The following is a 19,415-nucleotide window of genomic DNA, read 5'->3' as shown; positions in this document are numbered from 1 at the left end:
AATTGTGAGCGATCTGATACTGATGGATGCTACAATAAAGCTGTTATACCTCTATGTTATTTATCCAGAGATATGAGAAGGACTTGGAGGGTTGAATATAAAGGAGCAGTTTTGAGAATTTCATTTAATCATGCTCCCTCTACCCCTCCAGTCATTCTGCTTATATAAAAAAAGATAATAGATAATGAAATACCTGTCGGAATGATTATGTAAAGAAAGCAGGCAGTAATATAATTCAGAATAGAAAAATAGACTTTAGATCTGACAAGATGCTGTGTAAAATAAAATGGTGTAATGTTTGAGTTAGTCTCATAGCTATGGGGTGGGGGTGAATCTTCTGTGTTCTCCCAAGAGACAGGGACAGTCAGAAGAGACATGCTGAAACCTATTGTAATAGTTTTGTACCAAATGATTTAGAAGTTCTCCAGCTACAAGACCTAGAGACTTTTAAAGAAGTGAATGCTTCTTGCTGTGAGCTTTTATTAATAGCTATGCTAAATATACCATTGTTTTAAAGAAGCAGCAGAATGCAGTGGGTGATGTGCTGAAATTATAAATCTGATGAAACTTAAGAAGTTTTTGAAAGGATTGGCAGTAAATTTTTAAGAGCAAATGTGTCTGTCTATGGCTTTAGATTTTTCTGAGTATCCTGTGTTTGAAGAATGGTATGTTAATAGGCTGTAACAGGCTTTACTGTACATCTTAGAGCAGAATTTCAAAGGGATCCATTATCTGAATTTAGATCTATCAATAGGCATCCAGATTTTCAAGATATCAGTGCTCAACAGGACATGAAAGCAAACGTTAAGCTGGACTTCAAATTCAATCTGCACAGAACAGTTCCTTATTGTTGTTGTTATTAAGTGAAAGCTGCTAAGCATTTAACAGTTCTGGAAACATTGCCTATAGTAATTGACTCTAGGCTCATTCCCACTGAAATAGAGGCAAAACTTCTGTTGATTTCAGAAGTGCATGATCAAACTTCTAAAGTCTTCATAATTTTGTCACTCTAAGATGTATGTTATATTGTAATGACAAAGATCTGTCATAGTTTAATGTAATTAAGTGTAATTATGTTGATACTGAATTTTTGTGAACTCTGAAATATACAAGAAGTTTTGTATCTCTTCCAATTTTTGTAAGGTTGAGCTAAAGGAGACATAAAGATACCTTCAGTTATTTGCCAAAAATGGATTTCCATGAGAAAATCTTGAATTGCACACACTGGAAACTAAAGGTAGACTAGAAAGAAAGGTCCTTCCAGTGGGATGAATTATCCTTGATTCAAAGAGTGATGGTGTTTCCTGGCAGGCTTATTTAAAACTGTATGTACTCTTTAATTCACACAAGGTATATACCATGAGCTTGCCAGATGGCATGGTGACACACTGTAATGTCATGTTTCTTTTGTGTACAATTCTTATCAGTAGGATGCTCCTAGAATACACAGGCTGATTGCTTTACAGTGTGCTTACTTCATGCTGATTTAAGTATGTTACTCACCTGGTCATGTTTAGTCAGCAGGTATATCTGGACATCATACTGTCAGGCAGACTACAGAGTGACCTGCCAGTGGTTGCCATCACTGATGGTATATCTAATGTGCTTCTCTGAGTCTGTTGCCATTGACCCAGCAATTGTGCAGTAAGTTCTACAACATGTGGTTCAGTTCCTTAGAATACTGAGATTTCTTGGCTGAGCATCTGCTGCTTAATATATCACAAAACAGAAAAGGAAGGCAAACCCATTTTTAATTTCATGTTAGAAAATGCAGAGAGTTTGAAAAACACTATAATTGAACTGTCTATTTACTCTTTGTGAATTGAAGTAGTCTGAGCCTTTCTTCCAATAAAACTGATTATAGGGTTCAGAAATTACTTAGATTGCAGACTGAAGCTGTACCAATTTTATCTGAGAGATAATTGCAGCAATAGAGTGTCTGCAAATTCATGTTGCTTAGTAATGTTATGGACAAAGTTATGAGGAAGGAGTTCATACTTTAAAAACCCTATATATTTTCACTGCCTTCTCTGAACACCACTCACTACTTGCATATCATTATTTTAGCATTATGCCCTTGCAAGACACAGTTCCTGCATCCTCTGTTCTTCTAAACTGTGCCTGTGAAGACTGACCTCAGGGAATAAGTGTGTGAGGAGTAGTTCAAGCTTCAAGGAGACTGCTAAGTCAGGTACATCCATAAATCTTCTCCGTGTCCAGACATAGTGTAGTTATGCTAGAGTTAGTTACAAGTGCAGTATAACTGGTGCAATGTGATGTTATGGATTTTGTGGAGAGGTTACACAGGCATGCCCCATAAAAGAGAGCCATGCGGGGGGAGACAGATGACAGATATCACATTTAAGAAACATAATGAATATGATGAACCTGTGTTCACCTTCACCTTACTTAATGTTTGTGCTTGTATATTCTTAGGACTATAGATGGTAACATTTGTTTATCTACAGAAAATTATGATAGATGTGAACTAGAGTTTTAATTCCATGCATATACTCTCAAATCAAGGTCCAAAGGAGGAGGAAAAAAAAAAAAGTATTTAAACCAGTGAGTGAGTACTGCCATCCTGTTTTTGCCAAGTCTTAGTGCTGTAAAATGTTGTGAGGAGGGAATCCTTGATTATAGGGGAAGGGTAGAATCTCCAGAAAGAAAAGACTGTGCTGAAGGGAAGTGATTCTGATTTTTAGGAGGAAGATGTATTGACATATACCTGATTGTTCTGTGGAAAATACAGGCTAAATAAAAGATTTATGTGCTACATTAAAAAAAAAAAAAGGTGATTAATTGACTGGCAAACTCCTAGGTGCTAGTCTCATGTAGCTAAGATGTGGAGAGTCAGGTCTGTTTGATTCAGTTCTTTGAAGAGCTTCAGAGGGTGTAGAACAGATAGGGCTGCTCCTGACTTCTGTTGTCTTCAGTGAGCATGTGTTGTACTTATAGCTAAAATAGTGTCTGCAGAGCTGTATCCCAAGACTTGCATATTTTAATAGTAGGGTCATAATTGTGGTGCCACCCTCTGAGTGTTGAGGAAGAGGCTTTGTTTTGTTTGTTTGGTTTTTTCTTTCCTAAAATTGATATAGACATCTTTTTCATTTGTAGCAACATACATTTTTTATGCTAAAATGCATGGGTTTTAAAACTAATTTATGTAAAATGGAGTGTTCTATCTTAGACCATGTTTTGAAAGTAATATGTACTGGCTCCATCTGTCATTATTTGTTAATTATTTCATTTGGGGCAAAAGTAGTAGGCCATGTTTAAAAAGAATGCAGCCATACCACACTATCAAGTATGAGGCACAGAGCTGGTTTTGTTTTGTTGATGTGTGGGGTTGTTTTGTGTTGGTGTTTTTTTTTTTTTTTTTAATTCCTCTTTTCCCTAACTCTGTGGAAGGTTTTTTCAGACAGTCAAATTAGAATAAAGTTAAGGCAAAAGTTTTCCATGCAGAAGATATTACAAACAGTTAATTAGATTTGGACAGAACAAAACTTGTTACTTGTAACTAAATGATGTGTGTATCATAAACATCAGAAAGCAGTCAGCAGCGTGATGAGTGTATTCTCATTTGCATTTGTGCTAAGGCTATGAAAAGGTTGTGCAAGAGTAGCTAAGCAGTATGGACATTTGATATGAATTCATGTTTTGCTTTAGGACAGAGAAGATATCCTCTTGATGTATGGCAAATTGCAATAAACCACTCTTAAACTTACACAGTAATTTTATATAGCTTTAATGACAGCATCTGAAAACTGAATGAAGTTAAACCAATTCAGTTTTTCCAAGTAACCGAGACCTGAGATCACCTGTATGTTTCTCTAACAGGGTGCAAGTTAAAATGTGTTAAGTACAATTTATGCTTGCTTTAAAGCCCATTTATTCCATTCCAGTGTTATAAGATGTCATTGGTTTTCCTTGCATAATTTTTCCTCTTTCTGTCTTTTTTATTATTTAAATCTTGTTTATGCTCATAACATTAAAACATACTTTCTTTCCTGACTAGCTGGCATAAGTGAGAGTAGTCATGCTTTTCAGGCAAGTGGTTGTGTAACAGGAAAACTTACAGATTTTCCCAAGCAAGAGCAATGGATGCTGGAGGAGGCTTCCAGGAAATGAAGGATGAAAAAAAAACCAAAACTGATCTCTATCAGTTTTCCAAAGCCTCCAGAAGCAAGAAGAAATTATTTCTGAGTTTGATATGATACTTACCTATCGTTCTATTTCTCTTCTAGTACATGTATCTTCAAATCAGACATACCCTTATCAGCATGCTATTGCTGAACTCATTGTTTTTGCTGAGAAGGAATATGTATTAACTCAGGAGATGGATATGGGTCAGGAGTATTTATTTCTGCTACAAACCCAACAGTTAAATGAAGACGTGGGTGTCTGGGTCTGCCACAACCTTGTGCTCAGTGAACAGGCTCCTGCAGCATCATAAAGCGCAGCTCATACCTGTGACATTCCATGAGTAGAGAAGGATTCACCATTTGGTCTGGTTGCAGGACTGAGGCTTCTGACTTAATTTGTGGTAAAATATGTTAAAACATATTTAGGTCTGTTTGTTTTGTTGTTGGTTTTTTTCTTTCTGTTTTTGAAAGGGCAAAGGAGATAGAAACATTGGCCAGTCTCTTCTGATATGAATCAAAACTTTGGAGATGAGCAAGACCAGGCAAAGTAATAGGACTATATGGTTGGAGACAAAGACAATAGGTCTGGCATTAGAGAGTAAATTTTACTTCTTATTTTCTTGAATAAAGTATCTGTTTTCAAGGAAATGTCTATGAAGGGAACTTGCAATTTTACAGTATATGTGTGATACATTAAATTTGAAGCAATTCTGTATGCCCTTATGTTGTTTCTTGGCTTTGAGATGCTGACAGTTGTTTAAAAGAAGGTAAACCCACCTCTTTTTTTAAGGCTCTTTTGAATAACAGGCCCTACCTTTAATTACAGGAAATGTCACACAGGAGGACTGTTTTTGGTTGGTTTTGACTTTGGCAAGGTGTCAGTATGTGGACTTGAAGGTTGTTGCAACAGGCTTGTTTTCACTTGTTTTCTAATTTCAAGTAGAGAGTGTCTAGGAAAAAGTATACATTATTAATGAAACTGTTTTGGTTTAGCACAGGGACTGGAAATGGGAGGCTGTGCCCTAATGTCCCTCAAACTCAGTTTGACTGCAGCTGAGTTGGAAGTCTCTGCAGAACTGCACTTTGCATGTGGTCAACGCAGACTTGGCTGAACCTCCCTGAGGGTGCCACTGTGCAAAACCACAGAGAGCCCAGTGTGTTATGGTCTGACATTCATCTAAGGATTGTCTGTATCATGTTTCAATGTAACTTTATTTAATCAGTTGAGTTTATTCAGGCAAACAAACAAACTGTCCATCAAAAATAATGCGGTTTTTTTCAAGCTGAAATCTCTTGTTGCTTGCTTGTGTTCAGGAAACAAATCATGGTTTTAGTAGTCTCAGCTCTTGGGATCTTTGTGGGTTTTTTTATTACTAGGATTTTTGGCTTCAGATTTTTTTGGGGTGAAGGTTGTTTCTCTTTTGGCTTCTGTGCAAGTTGCACTTTGCATGGCAACGATTAATCTTTTAGTTAGAGGTCAAGGACAGCTGGCAGAGTTTTCAAGTCATCTCAAGAACAGCAAAAAGCCAGGGCTATATATAAGTGCTGAGCAGTAAGTGCCATAATTAATTATGTGATCACCTCACCTAAAATTTTCTGCAAAGGAAATAATGTTTTATGGAAGAATTTGAAATGGAAGAATTTGATATGGAAGAATTTGAAATCTTATTCAAACTTCATTAGTCTCTCTGAAGACTGACAGCAGTTCTCCATTTTCCCCAATCTCTTCACTTTAGTGCTATCTCTGCCTAGCTGGGTGAATGAAAACAACCTGATGCTCAAGTATGGGGGCAATCCTGCCAGCAGATGGCTTAGAGCCTCTTGCTTCTTGCCTGCTCATGAACATGTTGAAAATAAATCACAGGATGAGTGTTTACTGAGCTCTGGTTGGGTTTACTGGGGAGAAAAAACAGTCCTGCTTAGTCTCATGACCTGTTACGCTGTGGGTAATCAAGCCAGGCATGTAGGGGAGGGGGATCTAGTGACCCAGAACCAAGATAGCAAATACTATGACATCTTCTCTTTCTGCAGCCCTAAGGCAAGCCGTCTCGGGGAATTAACTTCCTAGCTCCTGTGCTTGGAACTCCTTGGTGGTCACTCTTTGAGAGTGAAGGCATAGCGTCAACTGGTGTAACTTGGAAGACATTCTGGCCCATGTCTGCTTGTCTGTGCAGTCCAGAAATATTCTTTGCTCTCTGAGATATTCTCATTCCAGTTGGTATAATACAGAGATGCCTGAGCTACCTTTCCAGTATTTCTGCCAGGAGCAGAAACAGCTTGATGTGGCCGCAGCAGGTTCTCTATAGGCTAATTTGCTCTGCCCAAGGGCAGATATTATGAATTATTAGCTAGGAGCAGAATAAATTATCCCATAGGAACTTCTGGACTGCTGCAGCTGGATTATTTTTCAGATGTCTTAGAAGTAGTCCATGCATTAGAGACCAGAGCAACAATTTTTTATTTTTTTTTTTAGATATATGTGGGCCCTGCTTCTTCTGGAATAACATTTTACCAGAGCTTGCTCCCTGGCATTATTAAGTGACAGAGCCAGAAAGATGTTCCTTCAGCAACTCTTGATAGAGGGGTAAAATGCCTGCATTAAGTTGTGACCTGGTTTAAGTGCTGAATTGGATAGGGTTTTTTTCTTTCTGCTATGTGGGTATGAATTGTCAGGCAAAAAAATGGGGATAGAAAATACTCTGCCCTAGTGTAAGGCACAGTGAAATCATGTCCTGTCTCTAATAGGAGTAATACCTGCATTTTGGGACTGCCCTGGCCAAATTAAAGGTATCTGCACTTTTTTGGCCAGGTGTTTGACGTGTTCACAATGCCAAATTGAGTTAAATGTAATTGAATGGTGTAGAACTGAGCCCTGTGGACTTGAGTTAGTTTTGAATAATTTTTTTGTGAAGTTTAAACTACTTTGCCATTTAGTCTTCTCCTCAATACAAGATCAGGCTGCAAAGCTAGGAATTTGGGCAAAAGCAGTTAGAAAACTTGCATCCCTGTTTAGGTTTGCTTAATGTTACTGGATGTGTCTTTTTTTCTTTCTCTCTCTCTCTTTTTTTTTTTTTTTTTTTTTTTTTTTAATGCTGTACACATAGGAACAAATTTCCATGCCGTTTAAAATTGTTTTAAAGGATGTTTAGAGCTTTGGCAAGATTTTATTCCAGCCATTATGTCGGACATCCTAATGTACCAGAATTCACATGGCAAAGTGCCTGGATGGTAAAATTGTGCCAGGAAGTCTCATAACTTGTTTGGATTAAAAAGGAGGGAGGGCTGACAAATACTCAGCAGGCAGAACTACATAGAATATTCTTTACCTAGCTTTGCTATGGAAGTGTAACATTCAGTTCTGGTTTATATTGCAGTTTGTGAGGAACAGTACGGAGACTGATGTTTCTGGTTTCAATTGATTTCTTTTTCTACACTCTTTTTAAGAATACATTAATATACATATATAGTGTGTGCTTATATTCTTGCTTATCCATGTTGGATGTGGCAATTTAATTTCAAATGGTGTATTACTGCAACGGAAGGGATGGAAGCAAATTAAGTAGCTTGGAAAAAAGATTTTTCTCCAAATAGATGTTTTTCCAAATAGTTGCACATAAACACAATTCTCCATAATTTTAAATAACAACACCAAAATTAAAAATGCATTACAATTTAATGTATGCAAGAATTTTTCCACACAGAAACATTTGGTGGGAGAGGTACTGGCTGGCTAAAGGGACTGTAACAGGGTACAGTGTCTAAGAGGACTAGGGTGAATAGTGGCTGGAAACTGTTACCAGCATCTCATGGCTTTGTGGTCTTTAAAGTAAAATAATTTTTACAAATACATTTAGGAAGATTATGTAAGCAGGCAATATATTAAAAGGTGAAGAAAATAACATTCCTCAGAATCTTTTAAGGCAGTAGGAAAGACTTCTTCTGCAAGAGACTCTTTGTTGGTTTTGCCCATTCTCTGTCAGTCCAAGGTCATTCACCTCTGTAATAAACAACTGTCTGATACAATCTGTCAGATGGTTTTATTGCTTGCCAAGCTGTTCCATTTGGAACACTGTACCACAGAAGCTGCAGTAAGACATTGTCGGCTTTCCTAACATTGCATTTTAATTTCATTCAGTAGGACTTCAGTGGATTGTAGTATCTGCTATCCCAATCTCAGGCTTTACTTGAAGGCTGTACTAGCTGATTAGAAATCAATCCCATAGTCACTTAAGTGCAGGAGTGTCTTTATTAGCCAAGTGGTTTCAGAGGTGTTGAGTGCTTTCAGTAATCACAGGCATGAGAAGGAGCTGACAGGGCTAAGCAGGATGCAGGGAGATCTGCAGGTTTCCCTAGTGGGAACAAAACACTGAAAAGCAAAGAAATTAGATTGTGGTGTAATTATCCAACTAATTTGTCATACATATTATATGTGAAACACTTAACAGGTTCTCAAAGGTGTTTTATGTAGGCACATATGGAAATCATATGGCATCTATGTCCCAGACCTTCAGTGGTATTGAAAGAGCAGGTGTTTGTGAATTGAGGATAGTACGCAGCCTCTCCCTGAGTTATTCCTGGTCACAAAACTCAGCCAAAAGTAAAACACTTAGTTCCTAAGCATTTTGTTTATTTTGAAACAAATTGTGTATGTTATCCCCATTCACACCCTAGTTAATCTTACAGGCCCTGAATAAATAGTAGGATGCCAGGTATAAATCAGGGTGTATGTTATGTACTTAACACAACTGCATGCATTTTTGGTTTTACATCCATGCTATCTCTTGCTCTATGCATGCAGTAAGGCAGCCCTCTGAGATCTTCCTTGAGGGCTAATTTTTCTGTGAAGCTCTTTATGTTGGGCATGAAGTGGGGCTTTTTAAATTTATTTTTTTTTTTAAATTGCCAACCATACCTAAATACCTTTCAGTTTTAGTTTGTTCCAGATAAATGTTGTAGGTGTGGTCAATTCTGACAGTAAGGTGAGCGAAAGTCTGTTGTGTTGTATAAAGTATTGGATACAGGGTTTTTTGTCATCTTGCAACTAGGATCACTTGGACTGATCTGGTTAAGAAGGGACATGTACAGCTATGGTAGCCTTGTAGAATTATATTTAATGTTAAGGGTAACTTTAGAAAAAGTGTTGTAGTTGACTTCCTCTACTTTTATGTATCACATTCCGTTTAAATAAAAAAAACTATTCCACTTTTGGAAGAAGGGATGTATCTTCATCTATCTTCTATAGAGCCCAGATAAAGAAAAATGAATTTTTGTGGTGCTTCTGCATTCCAGTTTACATTACCACATATTTTCCAGTATTTGAGCCATTATTCAGAGACCAGGAGACAAGGAAAGGACTGAGATGTCTGATGTTAACAGCTTATTTTTAAACACCACTACCTCATGTTTTAGTTCTGTCTCTAGTCTTGCTGCAAACACTTAAGGATTACTTTGATTTGTGTGCATATACAAAGACCTGGCCTAGCAGGTCTTTGTATAGAAGCAAATACCCCATGAAAGTTGCTCTCAGTGACAGCATTACATAAAGGAGGCAACTTTTCTTTGTAGTTTTATTGCATACGTCAAGCATATGCTAGGATTACAAAAGCATGTTTCCTGAAATGCAGGGGGAACGATCTTTGAAAGCATTGGAGCTACACTCAAGCACATACCTCTTTTATAGATTAGACTCAGCTGTTTGTGGACCTAACCACAGACGGTCTGCAGCAAAAATGGGGGTTTCTACTCAGTATAATAGTTTTCACATTCAAGGCCCTATCTTGCACGTGCTTGCAGAGAAATAGAATTAGTATAATTCTAATTTTTTAGTACAAAAAATAAATTATGGGGAAGTTCAAAGCCTTCAAGTTTGAAGGGTTAAGTGACTGTGCTATAGAGCGCTGTGTTGTCTTTTTCCATACTACTTAGATATAAGTTTTATAACCTTAGTGCTGGTGTCACAGTGAGGGAACATAAATCCCTGGCTCTGAAGTAGTCTTTTACTGCTTATGCCAGAACAGCAAGACCTCCTTTGACTGCTGGAAACAGCTTCTCTGTTACTGCTCCTTTTCATATTATTCAGAGCAGTTCTTATAACTATTCCTTAGAAATGGCTCACCTACTAATGTGGTTATTGTTCACAACATTTATATTCTTGGTACCTGGAGACCAGTCTAGGCTGTGTTCAGAAGAACAATGTGCATTATTATTAGTAAATTGAATTGCATGTGGGATTAATTAGCCCATAGGCTGGAGTGAAAAAGCTGTTCAGTTCTAGTATTTTTTTGCTCTGTTCAATGTGATTGATTAATTAGGAGTTGAGGTGACAAGAAAACCTACCATACCCTAGAACTATGCCATAAATTCATAATTACTTTCACGGACTCTCCTGATTTCCTAGATGACTTGTTTTTTTTTCTAGTTGTACATGGAAAGTCTGATGCTGAAAGGTAAATGGGAGTCTTCATTTTCTGTGTCCCAGAGTGTTGTAGTGAGAGTTCTGTAAAAATCTCCTCCAACTAGAAAGATCAGAAAAAGCAAGTGCCAGATGAGAAATTCTCTATGAAGCTGTCTTTCCTCTCACCTTTTTTCCAAACATTAACTGTCTTGTTCTTCCCTTGTTCCCAGAATTTATCATGAAGGATTTGTGGTAACGTACACATACACTGTGACAGTGTAATATAAATGATAACGTAGGAGCTGTGATGAAAGCTGTATTTGGTCTCCACAAAAAACGAAACAAGTCTGGGAAGTCCATAGGGTATCAGACTTTCAGCAATTCCAGTTGTCATGTCAATGAAGAACTTAGCCTTGGTGGGAAGGACAGAGTCATCCAGTGACAGGCACTTTAAAATTCAGGGTTGGTTGTTCTTGCAGTTTTTTGTGGTTTTGCCTGTGAAAATAAGGTGGGCATCATTCTTTATAAAAAGGAGAATGCCTGGAGTAGTATTCAGTCTGAAATCCTTTGGATTTGTATAGGATCGTTCACTGCTTTAGAGATACATAGGGAGGAATGGCTGAGTAAGTTCCAGACATTAAGTGGCAATGGGTTATGTGGATCTCCCTGGTATAAGAACAAGCTATGCTTGATCTTTACTGCATTGGGGAAAAAAATTAAAATGTTCCTTTTGTTGTAAAGGAAGGTTCTGAGCACATCAGGAATTCTGCGTGTGGAGCTGTAACCTTTCTGCTGCAGAAGTGGTCTGGTCGTTGTTCTTCATCCACGCATTGTCCACGTTTGGTGATGGTGTATTAATAGGTATGGTTCAAGTTCTCAGACTGCCAGCTACCAGTGGCAAGTGTTTTACAAGGAGATGGGGACCTCAAAGCAGTGCTAATGCTTTGTGTATTTTATTATATTCTTTGTATGACACTTTTTATATCCCGTTTATGGTTTGGGCTTATTTTGTTTACTCATGTAAGTAGGTGTCTACAGCACTTCTCAAGTGCATACTGGCTGGAAAAGTAAACATTTGCTGTGGATGTGTTTGTTGAAAGAATCCCAGGCAGCTCCCCGCAGAGCAGGAAACCCGAGGGGCAGCTGGAGCGCCAGGTCGGGGCGTGTTCCTCAGGCCGCTCCACTCGGCCTTGAACCCAGGGATGAACTTCCAGCACTTGCTGATGACATGCGGTTGCAGAGGAGAGGGAAACCGCTCTCCCGTGTCGGGACGGCACACCCAGGGCTCCAGGCACCCCTGTGTCAGCTCCCCCCGGCAGCCAGCGGTGCAGAGCCCCGCTTCCCGGTGAAGCCAACACCCAGCCCTCCCTGTGCCCCCCGGCTCAGCGCTGTGAGGCGAGGCGGGGAAGCGGCGGGGTGCACGGGCGGCTGTCACCGGGCTGCTCCCACCGGGCTGCTCCCGGCACCCACCCCGCGTCACAGCGTTACCTGCCGCCGGGCCGGGCCCCGCCTCCCGCCTCGGCGCGGCCCCGGGGCGGGGCCCGAGGAAGTGACTTCAGGCGGCAGCGGCAGAGCGGCGCGGCGGGGCACGGCGGGGCTGAGCGGCGGCGCGGAGCATGGCAGCGGCGGCGCGGTCGCTGCTGGCGGCGGGGCGGGCGCGGGCGGGCGGGCGGCGGTGCCGCCGGGCCCTGCCTGCCGCGGGGGCCGCCCCGTACTGCACGGTGGCCCCGCAGGAGCGGCGGCAGCAGCAGCCGCCGCCAGACATGAAGAGCTACTTGTGGTCGCGCTACAAGGAGGCCAAGAGAGTCACCAAGGGTGAGCGGCGGGAGATAGCGGCACGGCTCTCCCGCCGTGCCAGCCCTCCTCCTGCTGCGGGCCGGGGTGCCGCCGGTCTTTAACCCAATAATCGCGTGTTGGCGGCCGGGAGATGGGGGACAGCGGACCGAGTGGGAGCCGTGGCGGGCTCAGGGGGCGAGGCGCGGGCGGGGGGGTCGTGCGAGCCCCTGCGCGCCATCCCCGGGGGGTCTCCTCTCGCAGGTCGCCCTGGCGAGCGGCCGCCGGTCCGTCCCGCGGAGCCGGGAGCAGCCGCCCCTGGAGTCACCGCGGTGTCACTCTGGTGTCAGAGTGCTCTCCCCCCACCTGACGGTCTCCTGTACTCTCCCGGTGTCAGGCAGGGACTGTGACCTCGATGGGTCCTGGGGGCCGGACGCGCGCTGGCGGGGGCGGCTGCCTCCTTCCCCCGCTCTGGGGAGGGGCTGAGCCTGGCAGACCATCTCCCTCTGACCCCGGGGGCTGTCGCTGCTCGGAAGCGTCTGGGGAGGAAGCCTTTCGTGCAGCGTGGCTTGAACTGCGCAGGGTGCCTGGAGCTGGAGATGTGTGGAGAAAAAACAGTGTCAAAAGAAAATCGAGGAGTCGATCACCTGATTGAAGGGCTTTTTGTAGTAGGCTGCTCTTCCAAAAAGTTCAAATGCTGACGAGTTTTAGATTACTTTATTTTGCGTATGTTTCAATTAAAATACTGTGAAGCATTGAAGCCAGGGTGAAATGTTAATGATACATGCATGGCTCTGGGAAGCCCTTCTTCAGTCCAGCTGTAGAAAAAGTGACGGGCCAAATATTTGCTTGAAGCTTGTGTGCTTCTGCTTGTGCTCTGATGGGAAGAGTATTACCAAGGTGCTTGAATATGTGATCCTTACAGAGAACTGAAGGAGAAAGAGGCAGCGTGTGTTCCACGCATTCAAGTGAGAAAGCTTGTCCTGAGGGGCAATGACTAATGCTGTAGTCTTTCATGTTTTGCCCTCTAAAAGAAAAAAAGTATGGTCTTATCCTGCACCTGTCTTGAGGATGAGCTGGGGCTTCAGCGTGCTGGGTGCAAATAGCATTTGCAAACCCAAAATAGCGGCAGCGTTTTGAAAGTGAAATAAGAAGCAGTGTTGGAGATCTTGGAAGCATAGTGTGGACTTTGGAGAGTGGGATAAGGGATAGGAAGAGGAAAGTAAATGCAAATTTTATTTTGAATATTTTTTTCCTTGTTTTTGGAGTGGCCTTTTTCTTACTCTGAACCACACCCAAATAGCACTTCAGAGCTGAGCTTAGAGAGTAGTGTTAAGAGAAAAATAACTGTGTGGGTTGGCAAAAGATGAGGCAAGTGCTTTTAGAATAATTCAGACTGTTTTGTTACAGCCTAAGTTACCCAATGGCTTCAAGTATGTGGTATTTCACTTAGTTATAGTATTAGGATGACAAAGCTGTCCTGATTTTTGACCCAAGGTTTATAGCACTTGGGATGCTGTCTGGCAGCCAGAATACCTGAAAGCAGTGAAGTGTTTATGCTGTCAGTTTTCAGGCAGGCGTGAGCCAAGTGTTTTTAATCTGAAGTATCCTTATCTTTAAATCTTTAAATGTATTTATTTTTAAAACAAAGATCGACTCACCAGGGTGCACAATTGACATTTGGAAATTGTGCTTTAACTGTAATGCAGAAATGGGTGTTGCAACATATTTTTGGAACTTCAGTCAGAAACATGGTTATGACTTCAAGTTAATTAAATGATTCATGGTCCTTTTTATGGAATAAGAGTATTTGCCTTAATAGTAGCTTGTCAGATTGTGTTTGATTATTTTGTTACCTTAACTGAGCATAACATCTCTTGTATTACTGTAAGTAATGACTGGATATAGTGGGAGCTAACGTTTTGGTGGAGGCTTATTTTGTTAAATACCCTGAAATGAGAGATGCAGCTTTCCATGTCAGCTTAAGCATGGGGAACTCCTGGAATCTTTTTTAGTGAAAGAGATGCTGGACTTTATTTGAAACATGGAATTAAGTTAGGCAAAATTGCTGTTTTGTCTCATAAAAATTAAAAGACTTGGGTATTTGCATCTGATAAAGTAGAATGGCTTCAGATTACCATCTGTTATTGGGCATCTGTGTCAGTTTCTTGTATCTGCCTATCAACTGTGCAGCAGCCTGAGGCATTGCTTTTACCCTTTCTATGAGTTGGCCAGAGTTTTCAAAATTGAGCATTATCTTTCTAGGATCTGGAGTCCCCATGCTATCACCTGTCTTGTTGAGGTGGTTCCCTCCCACAATGGAGCCTGTAGAATATCTGTCCTCAGAGCAGAAGGTGTTGAGATAAGATTGACCAGTGCCTTCCAGACTTACAAGTAGAAGTTAACCGAACAAAGCATGTTATCTTTAAACTTGCCCTTCCAAGCACAGACTTAAGATGAAAGCTCCATTTTTTGCCACTAGTAAGGAAAACCGGGTTATAAAGATAGTATATGGGGAGAAAAGGAAGGAAAACCTGTTAGTGTTTTATGCTTCCAGGAAGGTAATATTTAGACTGCTGATGTTGCTTTTCCAAGCAAGAAATGCAAACATCCTCTATACTGACCTTAGTTCTGGTCCTAAAGTTACACGGAGCCATAAGATGTTAATATTAAGTAAGTGGTCTTAACTTCACACTGTACTTTCCAAACAAACATAAAGGGAAACATACCCTTAAAAGTGGAAGTGATTTACAAGCACTGGATACATGTATGTAGACAATAAGTAGAATATTTTTGTTTTGCTGACTTACCAGAAGGTCATTAAGCATAGCAATGTGTACGTAACTGTTTGGAAAGTATGGCAATCACTTAAAGTTTCTTACTTGAGTTGAAATTGAGTAATGTGGTAACCTTGAAAGAGTGAAGTAAAAGAAAGTAAAGCAATGTCAAATTAAAACAACGTCAGTTCTGCTTCTGTAGCAGAAGCTGAACCATATCATGGGAAGAGAAGACAAGGCTCCTATAGTAATATACTCCTCCAACTCCGAAGTTCATTTTTAAAAGCAGCAATAAATGTGTTAACAGAGTTGGCAAAAAAAATGTATGTAGAGTTTGGGGTTGCATCTTCTTTCCTACTTGAATTATACAGAGGATAAAGTATGCTTCAAATAAAAACTACGAGTCATCAAGACAACTCAGGGACAACATTTTCAATAGCATTACATTTTTTAGGATTAGTTGGTTAGTGTGAATTAGTTTAATATTTTCCATCATAATTTATCTGTATTTAGAAATTGCTAATGGATTTCTATGTGTTTATTTAAACAAAACTACAAGGCTGGTACAACTTTTTTTTCTTCTCCCCTCTTCCCAGAGTTGGTTCCCTCACTGATGAGTAACATGCTGAATCCGGATGCTATTTTTTCAAACAATGAAATGAGCCTGTCAGATATTGAGATTTATGGTTTTGATTACGACTACACGTTGGTCTTTTATTCTAAACATCTGCACACACTGATCTTCAATGCTGCTCGAGATCTTCTTATTAATGAGCATCGGGTAAGTAAAATTAATGGAATAACAATAAGTTTATTAAAAAAGAGTATAATAAATAATTTCTAACAGAGGGCCATAAATCATCTTTTCTTGCCTCAGTCCTAGCTTGGCTCCCCTGTCACATTTTGTGCAAAACGTTGAACCACAGAAGTTCTGGTTTATTCTCAGCAGTTGTTTTGAGCAGAGTGCAGCCTGACAACTGTTAAAGAAAAGAGTTTTATTTGTTTTATTTTATTTTTAAAAATTTGATAGTGGAGGGTGTGCTTTTTTGTTTTTTCCTGATTGTCAATTATTGGAGTCATCCTAATGGAGAAGAGGCTTAAAAGTTACCATTACTCTGTTGTATGCATTGCTGTGAGTGCAGTGATTAATTTCCACATGGAGTATTTTTAGCCTGACTTCTCATGATGTCTTTGATTGCACTGTGTGCTTCTGAGGAGCTCTGTGTGCACCCTTCATTTTGGGTGAGTTAAGCTGAAGAGGCAGCGTGTGCAGTGACACTGTAATCAGAGGCTGATGCAAGAGAGACCCAAGCAAGTGTTCAGGTCGGTAGTCCCCTAAGAGGGAGCCTCACCACGCAGTGTTCGCATCGGTGACCAGTTGACAGCCTGGAGCTGGTTGTTCTGTGGTTTGGGCATTGGAGGAGTTGTGTGTCAGGAAGCAGGACGGGGAGGTGGATGACTTGGGAAACTGAAGGTATTGCAGAGAAGATTGAAGAAAATGTGGACTGAAAGAGGCAAAGGTTATTGAGCTGCAGGACTGGCAGGAAAATAAAAGGTAGTTCACAGAGTAACTGTATTAATAAGATAATAAAACCAAAACATTTAAAATTGCAAACAGAATAAAATATACATTTACTGTGTAAAAGTTTAACAATACAGTAATTAAATATATAAAACAAGAAAAATATTACTCCACAGAGTAACTTTATTAATAAACTGTTTTTGCATTTTGTACAACCTAAATCTGAATGGGTGGTGGTGTTCTACTTTTGTATTTAAATCTAAAGGTTAGGAGCTATATATAAACAGCTATAAATATCCTTGAAAGAGCAAACAAAACTCCATGGGTGCTACAAGCATATGCAACTTGATCCCACTAAGATTTTGGCATGTCTTGGTAGCAACTTCTGTAGAATGTTAAAATACACTTGAATAGAGCTACCTCGTTCCTGCAAAAGTCAACATTACCATAGAAGTCAAGATTAATACTTGTAGGCAATAATTAAAACTGTGCTCTGTCTTTACTGTCTGAATGAAGCCAGACAGTAATAACTTTCCAGTTTGTTTGCATTAAAATATCTTGAGTTCTAGTAAATGAAGCTCTAATTACTTTTTGAGACAGCTTATGGAAATACATCCTTTCCTGTTGCAACTTACTAGGGGACAGCAATTTTTATTAACGCTATCTCTGTAGCTGCTAACACTGTTATTATTTTTCTTGCCTTTAACATTATAAAAAGCTTCTAGATAGTGTTACCCATTATGACCATCATAGTCAACCTAAAGCATGGCCAGTTTTGGTCATAGCAGTGTGAGGTAATTCATCAGAAATTGCAAAATACTGTGTAGGAAGTAAGGAATTTTGAAGTGTGTCCAAGAGAATAAACATGAATTTAATGCTAATCTTGGAGGTGTCACCAGGTGTTGAATGTAAACTCTTGCTCTTGGACTTATTTCTTTCCTAATATGGGCCTCGTGGCACCTTATCTCCAGTGCTGTTTTGGTCCAGATAGATCTATCCTTACCAAGAGTGGGGTAAGCAAATGAGGCATTTTTATCATTATTTTGATTGGCTTGTAAGGAAAGTTTGATTTGTGTGCCAAGGTAGGCTCAATCTTTCTCTTATGTGTGCTGGCATGCATGCAGAAAGACAGCCTTCTTGTAGAATAAGTTGAAGTAGGAAAGCCAAGTATGTGGAAATTTGAAAAAATCAGAAATTTCCTTGTCCATGCTTGATGTGGCTGTTTTGTGGTGTGAGCAGTACAGTGTGGTTTTTAATTTTACAACATTCTATATCCTCTCCTGTTAATTTTCCCTTTTCTCCTTTTATACTTCATGTTCCCTGCCCAAATCTACACATCTTCCCCAAGCCATTTGTAGACTTTGATTTTATTTTTCATTCAGATCAGTAGACTTCCTTATTTTTTCTGGAATTGGTGTTAATGATGATGGTTCATAAGTTGGGAGAAATTACTGTTTTATTTAACTGTAGACACCTGTGCTCAGTACAAGCACAATCTACAGCAATTGTGGAGCAAATTCTGTTCAGCATAGATAAAAACTTTGTGGAGAAATTGTGGTTTATTTATTTTTCCTAAGAGTATCTAGAACCTCTGTTGAAGCTGTGTAATCTACTTTTTTTTTCCCCAAAGGCTTGTAAATTAGCCATATATGTATGAAGACTGGTGTTGAAGAATGTGCCTGAGATTCATTTATTAGGGACTAAGATCGTAGGAAGGAAATGAAGGATTGCCTTTCAGTTAGTTAATAAAATAAATGAACGTTTTCTCAAGCCTTGTCAGAAATAACTGAAGCATTTTACCTCTTAAAAACAAATAAACAAAATCCTTAGATCAAGGCACACACTTTGCATGTTTTTTTTTTTTTTTCATTGGTAACCTAAGTTTAACGCAGGTCAAAATTCCAATCGACTGAAAATGAGCTTGTACTGAAAAATACTAGAAAACTCTATCATAGGTGATGTGAGCTATCTATGCTATCTATAAAGAACCTGAGGAAAAAGTACACGACACAGATGTTGAGTTTGCCTGCATCTCTGAGCAGTGAGGTATTACAAGTGCTGTCCAGAGTAAGTATAGTTGGGTCACTGTGGTGCTCTTCTTAACTGACGTGCCCTGGTGGCCTTTAATGCTCAACTTGCTTTCAGGGTCTGATCTTTGTGACACACTGTACCTTGGGGAAAGTCCATGGTAGAGGAGCCTGGCTTTTCCAGGTAACATTAGCAGACTCTTCCTTCCTTCATGTTTATTTGTGGAGCACTGTATCTTTAAGCACCTCTGAGGTCCACATTTCAAACTCAACAGTCTAAGATCAGGAATATGATCCACACTGAGGGAGCCAAAAGAGATAGTTGTGCTGCTTTTATTTCTTGAAAATGCAATTATTTTTTTTCCCCTTGCTCCTGTTGATATTGATGATGTTGTATTGCTTTTTCTTGTAATAGAAATGAGCAGTGAAGTTCAGATATCTGTAAGTCAGGCCATGTTCCTGGGTTTCTAGCTAGAAGATTGACTTGGAAGCTGTTTATATAGTCTTTTTCATGGGGAGACTTCACAATGCAAGGTAGTTCAGTTAATTACATTTTAGGAAGTGAATAAATGTAAGTTATTTTTCAAAGGTGCATACATTAAAATATCTTTTTAACAAGAGGTGACTGTTCAGAGGTGATCACTATAGCATACCTGGATGACCAGCTTTAGGTATGGTGCTTGACTTAAAATGTTGATGTGGGATTTTGGAAAAATGTTTGGCTTGTTTTGCACTGTGCATATATTCCTGCAAATCCCCCCAACCTATCAAAAAGCC

General features: G+C 40.0%; 1 protein-coding gene across 3 annotated transcripts in view; it reads left to right on the top strand.

The window, feature by feature from the left end:
- The window catches only part of NT5DC3 (5'-nucleotidase domain containing 3), a 43,575-nt gene that overhangs the window by 8,568 nt on the left and 15,592 nt on the right, over nt 1–19,415 (top strand). For 2 of the 3 annotated variants that reach the window (XM_051621244.1, XM_051621260.1), the window contains exon 2: nt 15,686–15,870. In XM_051621244.1, coding sequence (XP_051477204.1) covers nt 15,686–15,870 — 185 coding nt within the window. Of the gene's footprint in view, nt 1–12,113; nt 12,355–15,685; nt 15,871–19,415 lie in introns of those variants that run through there. The other variant, XM_051621250.1, reaches the window with a different exon arrangement.

The sequence above is a fragment of the Apus apus genome, chromosome 1 (assembly GCF_020740795.1).
Source record: "Apus apus isolate bApuApu2 chromosome 1, bApuApu2.pri.cur, whole genome shotgun sequence".
Taxonomy (NCBI): domain Eukaryota; kingdom Metazoa; phylum Chordata; class Aves; order Apodiformes; family Apodidae; genus Apus; species Apus apus.
Note: the sequence above shows the minus strand (reverse complement) of the source record. Positions and strands in the feature narration are given on the sequence as shown.